This window comes from Petaurus breviceps, unplaced genomic scaffold (genome assembly GCF_028583685.1).
Source record: "Petaurus breviceps papuanus isolate PSGF00001 unplaced genomic scaffold, PetGlider_PUasm1.0 174, whole genome shotgun sequence".
Classification (NCBI taxonomy): domain Eukaryota; kingdom Metazoa; phylum Chordata; class Mammalia; order Diprotodontia; family Petauridae; genus Petaurus; species Petaurus breviceps.
In genome coordinates this window covers 60950310-60962992 of record NW_027185761.1, presented here as the reverse complement: position 1 = coordinate 60962992, position 12683 = coordinate 60950310, and the positions used below count along the sequence as shown (strand labels likewise).

Here is a 12683-nt window from a genome sequence, read left to right as displayed (position 1 = left end):
GCCACTCACCTCCCCAATAGTGCTTAGCAGTTGTGAGTAGACCTTGTCCTTACCTCTGCTGCCATTTAAGATATGATTTGGATTGGGAGCTTGATATTCTGAAATACTTCTTACATCTAAATACATCTTAAATCTGAGGTCATATTTCTGAGAATTTTCTTTTGTCATCTCTGAGCTGTTGCTTTTCAATTTGTCTTTATGTTTCTTCCCAAGAAGTTGCCCAAAGACATTGACTGCATGCCTATGCTGAATACTAGCTAAGACATAGCTTGGTGTTTCTTTTAGAGCAGGCATTTTTATATAAGGCCAGCCCCTCTTGTAGGCAAAGTAGGTGCCCACCAACACTGTGTGATCTAGGAGCTGGGTCCCATAAAGCCCACAGTATTCGGGGCATTGTCTTTCTCTCCCATCTGATCCAAAATCTGCACCATTTGGCAGTGAGAGGCAGGAACGAATGTTAATCTTCAGCAGGCACCCTTTAAAATGGGCATGTGTTCCAGGGATTGGGGGAAAGCCCCTGTTGGGGGCACATTTGGTCAGAGTCCTTGTCTTCTCGAAAGAAACTAATGAGCTAATGAGTCATGTGATATGCAGCTAAGTTTCAGTGGAAATAGGAACAGAGTGGCAAGAAGTCTTGCCCTTAAAGCCCTTTAGAAATGAAAATTGTTATTTTTTCTTTCAAAAAGTTATATCTTTAACAAGATAAAAAAGAAGAAAAAAAGAGAATCCAGAAAGGATAATGGGATGACGATGAGGTAACTGCCAGAGAAAACTTTCTTTTTGCTTGTTATCTCTGCCAAGGAGATGACATTTGGATTCTCAAGGACAGAATAAAAATGGCTAATTGGTAGCTTAAATTCAAGTTAAACAAGGACATAATTAGAGAGCATCGATCTGTCCTTGATAAGTTCAAGTCACCAGTCCCAGAACACTGCATCCTGGGGCCTGAAGGCACTGGCCATGATGACTGTGAATCCTCCGGGACACTTTTCCAAAGGTCAAGGAAAATGGAAGAAATGTCACACAACAGGAGAAAGGCATCTCTCTCAATTTTCAGAAAATAGACAGGAGTTGTCCCTAGACTATAGACCACTGACCTTGACTTCAGTTATCAGAAAAAATTCAAAACAAATTATTAAAGGGGATAGAGGGAACAACTGGAAAAGGGAAATTAATACATACAGTAGCCTGTATCACCTGCCTCATCACAATAGGGAGTCCTAGAATGGTTTTGCATCCCTTTTTTGGCCTTGAGGATCACTGTTGTTAGAGTTTACCTAGATTTAAGCAAAACATTTTAACATATTTTTCTATTTAAATAAGTTTTCATAATGTATCACATTGAAGTGGGAAGGGCTTTTCATATATATATATGTTTATTTAGGGGGATTGGGCCCATCTGAGATCTGCCTTTGCTTCCAAATTTGACCCAAACCAATGTAGGAGAGCTTCCACAGTCATCTTGGAATCACAGGAGATAATAATCAGAGTTTAATAAGCCTTTCTTATTTGTGCATAGGCAATTTGAATTTATAAGATTCACACACACCAATCTTTTTACTTTTATTCTGTTTGCATTGCTTTTTCTTGTACAAAAAAATCTTTATTTTCATGTAATCGCCTCCATTTTGTGTCCTATAATTTCTTCTGTTTAGAATTTTTCTCCTTCCCACAATTGAAACAGCTTTGTCATTCATTACATTTCCAATTTTCTGTAAATTTTTTAAAATATTTAAATCATTGGTAGATTTGGAATTTTTTATAGTTTATGGTGAGAGATGAATCTAATTTCCCCCCCACTTTGCTATGCTACTATAGCTTTCAGTAACTAAAAAAATTTTTTCAATTAATAAGCATGTATTTTCTCTCCTCACCTCTCCCAACCAAGTAAAACAAAACCCTTGTAACAAATATGTCATCAAGCAAAACATATTCTTGTATTTTTCATGTGTCATAATGTGTCTCATTCTGTGGCTCGAGTCCATCACTCCTCTGGCAGAAGGGTAGATAGCGCGTTTCATCATCAGTTCTCTGTAATCGTAGTTGGTCAGAGTTGATCTGAATTCTTGAGTTTATCAAACTCTTTACTGTGGTATCGTTATTATAGAAATTGTTCTCCTGGTTCTACTCTCTCCTTTGCGCCACTTTGTGCAAGTCTTCAGGTTTTTCTGAAACTGTCTCTTTAGCCATTTCTTGCTGCCCAATTATAGTACTTACATTTACATGCCATAGTTTGGTCAGCCTCTCCCCACAGAATGGAAAGCCTCCCAGTTTTCAGTTTGTTGCCCCTAGAAAAAGTTGCTATAAATATTTTTGTGTTATGGTCCTTTTCATCTTTCTTTAATCTTTTGGGGGAATAGACCTAGTAGACATACTGTTGGGCCAAAGGGTCAGACTTTTTTTATTAAGAACTTCCTCCCCCAGGTTTCTGTGACCTTGGATTTCTGAAAAATGCATTTGTTTGGAAGGTCAGCATTTGAAGGAACCTCAGTGGCTGTCAAATCCAAACCATGCTTTTGCTTGAAGACCTCCAAGGAGAGGGAAAACCCAACCTCCCAAGTGTTCCCTTCCCAATCTGACTCACTCTACATTTTAGGAAGCGGGGGGAGGTCCTTAAGTCATCCAGCTTAAATCGTCTCTTTGGCACTTTTACCCATGGCTCCTACTTTTTTTCCCCTCTAGAGCTGGACAGAACACATTGAATTCTTCTTCTGTGTGACAGATTTATAATGATGGTTTGGGACCAGGTCATTATCACCAGAACTTACAGAAGGATTGACTTGGGGCGGCTAGGTGGTGCAGTGAGTAAAGCTCCGGCCCAGAGTCAGGAGGACCCGAGTTCGATTCTGGCCCCAGACACTTAACACCCACACAAAAAAACTAGCCGTGTAACCTTGTGCAAGTTACTTAACCCCAATTGCCTCCAAAAGGCAAAAAAAAAAAAAGGATTGCCTTAGTGCAGATCATGCAAGGAGATGGTAGAACTTGTGTACCATGTCACAGTGGGCTGGAAAAATGGAACACATCCAACTAGTGCCCTGGCCTTGGAGTCAGGAAAACCGAGGTTCAAATCCTGCTTCTCACCCTCACTTGCTTCCTGCTTCACTTTCCTCATCTGTGAAGATAGAGTAATAGCACCTACCTTCCAGAGCTGTCGTGAAGATAAAATACTGTAGTGTTTATGAAGCACACTGTAGACCTTAGAGCACTATGTAAGTGCTGGCTATCGAGTCATTAAGTCCTAGCAAGATGGAAGGAAACATTAGAAGTTCCCTATTTTTCATAAATTAACAGATGACAAATCCCCGTATAGACCTCAAAATTTCCTCAAGATCTCATCCATTAAACTGTAATGCTGCTAGAGCCTTACCACAGACCCAAGTGCAGCCCACAATTACCTGGAGAGAACATAAATCTGTAATAATTTAAGAATAAAGAAGTGGGAAAGAATTGTAAAACCAATCAACACATTGAACAAATGTGACACTGAAGATAAGGTGGTGGACTCACGCCATGCCTCCCCCTCTTCTGCCAGGAAGTGGGGGGGGGGAGAAGGTCAGTTTCCATTTACATCATTAGTATCATTGTGTTTATTGTTTACTTTGCATCCCATCATGAAAGTCTTCTCATGCTTTCTGCAGTCCTCACCTCTGTTGTCTCTTACAACATCGTCCTCTTCCACTGCATTCCTGCACCACAATTTTTTCCACCAGTCAGTGGGCATCTGCTTTGTTTCCCATTCTTTGCTACCCCCCCCCCAAAGCCTGCTGTAAATATTCTGGTGTCTATAGAACAGTAGACTTCCTGGGTCGAAGGGTATGGACATTTTAGGCACTTCGTTTGCATGATTCCAGATTGCTTTCCAGAATAGTTACACCAGCTCACAACTCCGCTAACAGTGTATTTGTGTGCCTGTTTCCCCACAAGCCTTCTTACATTGACTTCCCTCCCCTCTTTTGCCATCTTTACTAATTTGTTTAGTCTGAGGTGAAACATTAAAGTTGTTTTGATTTGCTTTTTCTCTTTTCATGATTTAGAGCATTCCTTGGTACAGTTTTGATAGATTGCACGTTATCTTTGAAAATTACTTGTTCATATACACCTATCACTTGGGGAATCACTTTTTACCTATTTCTCTTAGTTTTCCATTTATTGCCGTCCTGCTTTCTAATTTTCCCAGCCGTTCTTATCAAATAACAAGTTCTTTCCTAGGTTATTTATGTTTTCAGCTTTATCAGATACTGGGTTATTGAGTTCCGTGATTTTTGATCCTTCTTTGTCTGCTGTTCCAATGATCTACCTTTCATTTTTAGCCAGTATCAAATGGTTTTGATGATTGATGCTTTTTAATATAGTTGAAGATCTAACCCCAATTTCCCCCTGCATTTCTACGTTTTGTTTCCATATTTCCCTTGATATTCTAGATCTTTTTTTTCATCAAGGTGAATTTGTTATTATTTTATTTGACTTGAAACAGTCTCTCTTTGGTGGTTTGGTATAGCACTAAATGTGTAAATTAGCTTTGGTAGTATTTTAATTTGTTTACATTGGTATGCCTAGCCATGAACAATGACAATTCCTCCATCCATTTAAATTGTTCTTTATTTTCTAAGGGATATTTACAAATTAATCTCTTCAAATATTGGGTATCCTTTGGTAGATGGATTCCTAAAGGTTTTACACGTTTGAAGTTCTTTTGAATGGGACTCGCCTTTCTGTTATTGTCTCCTGGGTTTTATCATGTCAAAATGCTGTTGATTTTTGTGGGTTAGTATTGCCAAAGCTATTGAGAAGATTTTCCCTTTGACCCTAAAGGCAATAGAGAGCCACAGAAGTTTACTGAAGGTGGGCCTGATGTGATCATTTTTCAACTTTAGGGAAATCACTTTGACCCCTGTAGAGACTAGGAGGCTTGGGTTGTGGAGAGACTTCAAGAAGCAGGGGGACAGTAGAATATCTTCTCTTGGAATGTTCCAGGGGAGAGGTGATGAGGACCTGATGAGCTAAGGTGGTGTCTGTGTGAGCAGAGAAGGGATATAGGCAGATGCCGGAGGTGTTGGGGAGCTAGCCTGCCAGCAAGGCAAGGGCCTAGATGCTTAGAATGACTGAGAAGGAGGAGGATGCCCGGACTGGGGAGCTGGGCACCCAGGAGGGTTATGGGTGGGGGCTTTCTGAAGAATCATCCAGCTGGTGATTCAGGTGGAATTGCTTCCAAGGTCTAGATTGACATGTGTAGTGTTGCCTTCTATGTTCTGTTGGCTTTCCTTAGTCATGCTCATTCTTTTTTTTTTTTTTCAATATAATTTTTCCTATTTATGTTTGACTTCTTTGATAGTTATCTTTATGTAGTTGGCTTTCATAGTATGTCATCAAGTGAGTGTCCTTATAAGTTAATGGCTAAGAATTTGATCTACCTTGTCATTATTGTTAATGATATTTCTCTTTTTAAAAGTTTCTTCTTTTGAGGGACACACAGAAATGCTGGTGACTTTTGTGGGTTATCTTCTACCAAAATATGTTGATGAAGCTGTTTATCAGGATTGTAAAATGGAAAGAGAGAATATGGGGTCCAGAAGAGTTGGGTTCAAATTCAGGCTCTACTCTGTTGCTATTAGTTACTGAGGCTAAATAAACCATCCTACCATTCACAGCTGGATTTTTTTTTAAAGCTCTTCATGATTATTTCTTAAATTTCTTCTTTTGCTATAGTTAGCATTTTAAAAAAATGTTTAAATAGTAAAAAAATAAGAATTAACAGCTCTGTTTCCTTAACAGGACAACTTTGAATGTTTCCCCATAATAGACAATGCTCTTGGTTTCAGATAAATATTTTTTATCAGCTTGAGAAAAAAAAATCTGCATTTGTTGTAATCTTCCCTGCCTTATTTGGTTTTCGGTCATTTGATTTTCTTCCCTTTTTGATTAAATTTGCTATGGCTTTATTAATTTTATTGATCTTTTTTTAAAAAAAAAATACCCAGCTCTTTGATTAGTTTAGTTCTCATCTTATTAATTTCTCCTTTAATTCTGCCAATTTCTCATTTGCCTTTGGTTCTTTAATTTGTTCATTTCCCAACATCCTTAACTGGCTACTCACCTCATTGATTTTCTTTTTTCCACTGTCCTTGTTAATATAAGTGATTAATGATCCAGTTTGCCTCTGGCTGCTGCTTTGCCTCCATCCTATGAGTTTGGGGTATGCTGTATTTCCATAGGGAGAGACAGTGAATAGATATAGAGAGAATACGGATGTGGGGGGTTGGACCATTTGGGTTGAAGACCCCCCCCCCCAGTCCCCCACATATACCCCTTTCTAGTCTTCTTCCCCTTTCCATCCTTCCCCTTCCATGTACTGTTCAGTCCAGTAACCCCGACCTCTTGGCTCTTCAGACTCTAGGCTCTGGTCATTTTCCCTGGCTACCCCTGGGGCTACAGCACCTCCCTCCTCATCTTGACCCTCCAAGCTTCCTTCAGTTCCCAGCCAAAGCCCATCTTCTGCTGCATTGGTGTCTGCCTCACACAGAGTTGGAGCAGGGTGTGTGGGCGGCACAGTAACTTCAGTGTTACCTCCGTTTTATGGCATTTTTATTTGTTTTGTTAAACATTTCCCATAGCATTTTTTAGGTCACATGCCTGTTTGAGGCCTCTGTCCCCCAGGAAGATCCCCCATACTTCTTACCTTCCTTCTGTGATTCTCTCTCACTTAGAGTGTATGGACTTTATTTATTTGCATGCTGTCTCCCCCATTGGATTGGGAGCTCCTTGAGGACAAGGACTGTCTTTTGCCTTTCTTTGTATATCTAATGCTTAGTCCAGTGCCTGGCACATAGTCGGGTCTTAACCAATGTTTATTGACTGACCTCTGATGCAATACTCTTAAGAATAGAAAGTGTAATATTTAATCAAAGAGGCGTTTATTAAGGTGGCTGCTTTGTGCCAGGTTCTGGGAATAGAAAGCAGTCCCCACCCTTGATCAAGGAACTTCATATTCCACTGGGGCAGAGCAACATATGTCTAGAAAATTAAATACAAAATGTATGCAAAGTAATTTCCTGGAAAGGGGCATTATCGGTAGTGGGAGGGGAGCAGCTGGGCTGGTCAGACCAGGCCTCCTGTCATAAATGACACCTGAACTGAGCTTTCAGGTAAATTAGGGATTTGTTGGGGGCAGAAGCGAGGAAGGTGCTAAGGCCTTACATGCTGTGAAAGCACAAGGCCTAGAGGGCAGAGAAACAGCACCTGGCGGCCAGTTTGAAGCATAGACTGTATGAAGGCGAGGTGGTCCAAGGCTGGGGCAGGCTGGGAAGCCCCCAGCACCATCAGCTCTGGGGCTCCTGTCAGCGCCACATCCCCTCTCTTCAGGGGAAGGCGACTCACCAGGACTCCCCTCTACTGCAACCAAAGGCCTGCTGTTGGCCCCTCACCATCATTTGGGCAAGCCTGCAGCTTCCTACCCCCTTCTTGTTTATTGCTTTGTATTCTATGACAGTTAAATCCATAAACTTCACAGCTAAAGTTTTGCCTTTGGGGCACTTATTTTTAATTTTGTGCCCCGGAATGTGGTCACTTTCAATGGAAGTTTTGTATCATTTTTTAAAATGTGTCCTGCTTCTCTCTGGTCATTGCCTTGTTCTTGAGGGAGTTCCTGGGCTGCTTGGGACCTTTGCTTCTTCACCTTCCTGCCCATGTTTTCTTGTTCCTTCTTCATGATAACCTTAGGAGTTACCTATCAGTGGTGACTGGAGAGCTGGCTGGAGGCCCACCTCTGACCCATGCTAGCTGAGTGACCCTAAGCAGTGCCAGGCAGCTCTCCACAGCTCCCCAATCAGAGCTGCCAGAGAAGCTCATTGGAAGAGGGAAAATAAAACACTGTTGGGTCAGACAGCGTGATTGTTTGGTGACTCCGGTTCCCTCTGCTCATTTGACCCACAGGAGCCTGGAGGCAAGCTTAACCCTGCTTCTAATTTAGTTAAGCTGAACCAGACTGTGTAACCTCTGTGTCCTCTGGGTAGGCAAGGGTGCTGACCTCCCCCTCCACATCCCGAGGTCCCCCCATGATGGGCCCACAGTACCCCCCCTTCCCCCGGCTCCCAGGTGATCCAGGCCTGCCAGTCCCTCTCTGCTTCCATAATTAAATACCTACCCACTGCTGCTCTTTCTGAGCTGGAAGCCCTGTGCCCAGACTGGCATCCCCTTCCCCCACCTGCTTATATATCCTGACATCCCTAAACACTCTTTATGGAATCATAGGTGCTGCCCCCTCCATCCATGAGGGGGAAAATAGTCCTGTACAAGTATCAGCACTGGGGTGGCCCTCTCTGCCCTTCCCCATCAGTCTCTCTCTGTACCTGTCTCTTGACAGTCCCAGGACTAATGGTGACCTGTTTGCTCTACAAGGGCAGGGACCCCCTCCTCTAGCTGGCTCCTCATTAAATTGGGGTGGGGGAAGCAAGAGGAAGCTGGAGCTGCAGCATTGGCCAATTGATCTTATCTCCCCATTAAGTCACGAGCTTTTGGGCCAAGACAATCTCTTGATTCCTTTTATCATCTCTTTTAGCATGAAATACGTACCGAGCAAAGAGTTGGCATTCCACCACACATGTTTGATACATGCCCCCCAGAGAGTCTGGACAGGAAATGCCAATCCCGTTTTCCCATAAAGCCAGTAAGAGCAGGCACAGGTGGACTGTGGTGCCCTAGCTTGACGGGCTACCGTTCTCCACTCATCTGCCTTGGGATTCCCATCTCTGGTTTCTTCCTCTTCCCTCCCTTTCCTCAGTCTCCACTTTCTGGCTATTCTTTATTCCCTGACCTTTCACCTTTGCTCTTTCAGCCTGGCCTATGCCACAGTGCCTAGCACAGTTTGTTGTTCAGTCAATTAGTCGTGTCCAGCTCTTCATGACCTCATTTAGGATCTTCTTTGGGTTTGCCATTTCTTTCTCCAGCTCGTTTTACAGGTAAGGAAACTGAGACAGACAGGGTGAAGTGACTTTTCCAAGCTCACACAGCTAGAAAGTGTCTGAGACCAGATTTGAACTCATGTCCTCCTTACCTAACACTGTGCCATGTACCTGCCTCTACCCAGCACATATTAAGCACTTAATAAATGTTCTATCAGTCTGTCTGTCCATGCTCTCTATCAATAGTGGGGCAACTAGGGGCCCAGTGCATAAGCTCTGGGCTGGGGACTCATCTTCCTGAGTTCAAATCCGGCCTTAGACATTTCCTAGCTGTGTGACCCTGGGCAAGTCACTTCACCCTCTTGGCCTCCATTTCCTTGTCTGTAAAATGAGCTGGAGAAAGAAATGGCAGACCCCAAGAAAACCCTAAATGGGGTCATGGACAGTGGGACACCCTGAACAACAATCAGTCTGCCAGGTTTTCCTTTGGATCACCAATTTTCTGGCTAACACATTGTTTTCTCTTTTAGGTCGAATTCTCATATCCTCCCCTGATCGCAGGAGAAGGCCATGACAGCCACACTTTACCTGAAGAGTGGAAGTATTTGCCTTTCCTTGCCTTGCCTGATGGAGCTCACAACTATCAGGAAGGTAGGAGAGAAGCTGGGGTGTCCTGCGTTAGAGCAGTAGGCTATTGTACCAAGGGTCAGACGCTACTGTAGGGCTTTGCTGAGATGCCCGGAACACTCAGATATTTCTTAGTAAGCTCCATGGTTGCCTGGAGGAAGCCTGTGAACTCCTCAAGGGATCAGAGTACAGACTGGGCCAAGTGTTAAACCCACCTAAGCAGGGAGTGGCCAGGCCCTGATTTGTGCTTCTGAGGCCTCGAGGAACAAAGCCTGGATTGGAGCCACTGCTGTGGCCGTGGTCTCTGTGGCTGTTATGAGTGTGGGGGCGGGGAGGCAGCCGCAGGGTGGCTGAGCCCTTTCTCTTGCCTTTTAAGGTTCTGCCGCATGCAGCTTCCAGAGAGAGTGCTGGGTGAAGTTTCTGTCCTGTCTAAGAAAGATACTTGTTTTATTCCGGTTCTCTTGTAATTGCTCTTCAACCATGTTATAGGTTTTTCAAACAATCCTCACCTGCCTTCCCCGACTCTGCTGGGCATTATCACAGCCCCCTAAATGAGTTTGATTCAGTTCAGCAGATATTTTATTAAATAGCTGCTGTGTGCCAGGAAGTGTGTCAGGTGCTGGGATATGAAGGACAGATTACCCAGCTGGCCCCAGCCCCTTCTGACACAGAGCTGGTGTGATAATCTTAGGTAGGGAGGAAACGGAGGGATAGAGGAGCCCTCCAGAGCCTGGCCTCCCCCCGTGTTGAGGTGCCTGGCACTCCTTGCCGCAGACCATGGTGCCTCTCATGGGTGTGGGGCCGTGCCTCAGTTTCCTTTTTCTACTTGCATAGTGTGGATGAAAGAGAGTCAGTATCATAGCTTGGGAGAGTATGTTAGTTAGGTCACCACTGAAGCCTTCTCCAGTGGGACATTCAAGATGGCTCTGGCTTCTTAGAGGCCGAGGCCTCTCTGTGCTGGCTTTGACCAGACTGGCTGACCAGGTGGGAAAGGCTTGGAGCAGGTTTGAGCCCAGGCCCAGGTGGTGTCTCATGGGTCTTTTGGCCACAGAGATTAGTGAAAGGCACCTGCTGAGGTCTGGAGGGCCTGTACTTCTCACTTACCCTGGGGAAATCAAAGCCCTACTGAGAAGGGCTCATGAGCAGGCGGTCCCTGTCCTGAGAGACATTTGGGGTGTTTTGCTTTGGTTTTGTTCTTTATAAACCAAAGAGAAACAATTTTCTTGGAACACAAATCTGTTTTCTTTTAATTGGTCTGAAGTAAAAGCGTTGCTGCCAAAATTGAGAGTCTCCGTCTTTTTAGGAAAAGGTTCTTTCCAGATTGGGGGATTCCTCAGTGTTTCCACGAGTGGCTGGCTCATTGCCTTTCCTGACAGTCGCTTTTGCCCTATAGTTCTAGTCCCTTCACAGAGCTGGCATGGGGGGGGGGGGGGGGAGGTGAGGAAGCCAATATTCTGGCTTAAGCTACCCCCCCACCCAGGCCATGCTGGCTGGCCTTCCTCCCCTCCCTCTCTGCCTCCTGCCTCCCACCTTCTCTTGTTAGTGGCCCCAACCTTTTTGTGAGGAAAAGCAATTTTTCCTTTCTTTGAAGCCTGAGGTCACGGTGGGGAGGGCTGTAATCACAGCCCTGTTGAGTGGCTCCTGCCAAGCACCATCATTGTACTGGGAAATGAAAAAGGCCACGAACTGAAGCTGGCGATAATCACGCCAGTCCAGCTCTGAGCCCTTTCCCAACCTAATGAGCAGTTTGCACAGTGGATTCCATGTTCAAAAGATTGAATTTCAATCTCTTTTGGTTTACTTCAAAATCATATTATAAAATGTGGAAAATTATTTCCAAATTGTGCCAGATCTTTAATCTGTGGAAGTTCAGGCCACAAAGGGCTGTGGAGCACAGTCTGTTCACTTATGCAGTTGCCATAACAAAGCTAGAAATGCCCAAGCAGCAGTGCTGAGGACCAGGGGATGGATATTATCTCATATTACTGAAGATACTTTATCTGCATTCAGTTTGTATTTGATTTTTTTCTCAATTGCATGTAAATAAAAATGTTAGCATTTTTTTTTAATTTTGAGTTCCACTTTCAGTTTCTCCCTCTCTCCCCTTCCCCCTCCTTGAAAAAGCAGTCAGTTTGATATAGATTATACATGTGCAATCATGCACAACATATTTCCACATTAGCCATGTTACAAAAGAAAACACAGACCAAAAAAGCCCCCAAGAATAATAAAGAAAGTTTAAAAAGTATTCTTCAATCTGCATTCAGACTCCATCAGTTCTTTCTCTGGAGGTGGATAGCGTTTTTCATCATACATCCTTTGGAATTGAAGACAGTCTGTCTAAGCTAATTTATCTTTGCGTCTCTTAGATACCGTGTTTTTCCACCTGCCCCCCAGAAATGGGAACGGAATGACAGTATATGGTGTCTCTTGCTACAGACAGATTGAAGCCAAGGTATGTATATTGATAGAAAAAAGAAATCCATCTACAAATAAGGCTGCCCATACACAGGCCATTGGAGGCATTCTTCCAAGTGTATGAAGTGTAGCATTAACTTGAGTTCAGAATGATACAAATTATGTGTATTATACAGGATGACCCCAGAATCTTAGTGCATCCTGGGCTTCAGTTGCTTCAGACTGACCTGAGCTTTTTGGGATACCCTGGATAGCTTCACATTATAATGTATGTTTTATAGAATACCTTATTTCCATCCAAAATACATCCAGAGTAACTCCCTGCTGTGTGATTTGTTGTTTCCTTGGATTTTTCCATTTGGTTTTTAATTGGAAAGATGGAGTGGACATCAGTATCTTCTCAGTCATTTCCTAAGCTGAGGTTTGACTGTTAGTTCACCTGCTAGTGTGACTCCTATATTAAATGCCCAGCTCTCCTCCCTCTTTGATGGTTCCCTCTCCCTCACAGTCCTCACAGCAGGGTTTCCAAGGTTCTTGCTGATTCTACTTCTACAATGTCCCTCACATCCATCTCCACATCTCTATTTACAAAACCTTCTCAAGCCCTCCTCCCCCCCATCCACACAGCTACCACATCATCTCCTTCCTGCTCCCGAACCTATATTGCCTGTAGACTAAAACGCAGATTCCCTAGTTGGGCATCTGGCTCCAGCCTGCCTTATGGCCTCATTTCCCATT

At 43.6% G+C, this 12683-nt stretch overlaps 1 protein-coding gene across 1 annotated transcript in view; it reads left to right on the top strand.

Moving 5' to 3' along the window:
- AVL9 (AVL9 cell migration associated) overlaps nt 1-12683 on the top strand; it is a 67684-nt gene that overhangs the window by 12384 nt on the left and 42617 nt on the right. The window contains exons 2-3 of the mRNA XM_069084299.1: nt 9431-9551; nt 11897-11982. Coding sequence (XP_068940400.1) covers nt 9431-9551; nt 11897-11982 — 207 coding nt within the window. The remainder of the gene's footprint in view (nt 1-9430; nt 9552-11896; nt 11983-12683) is intronic.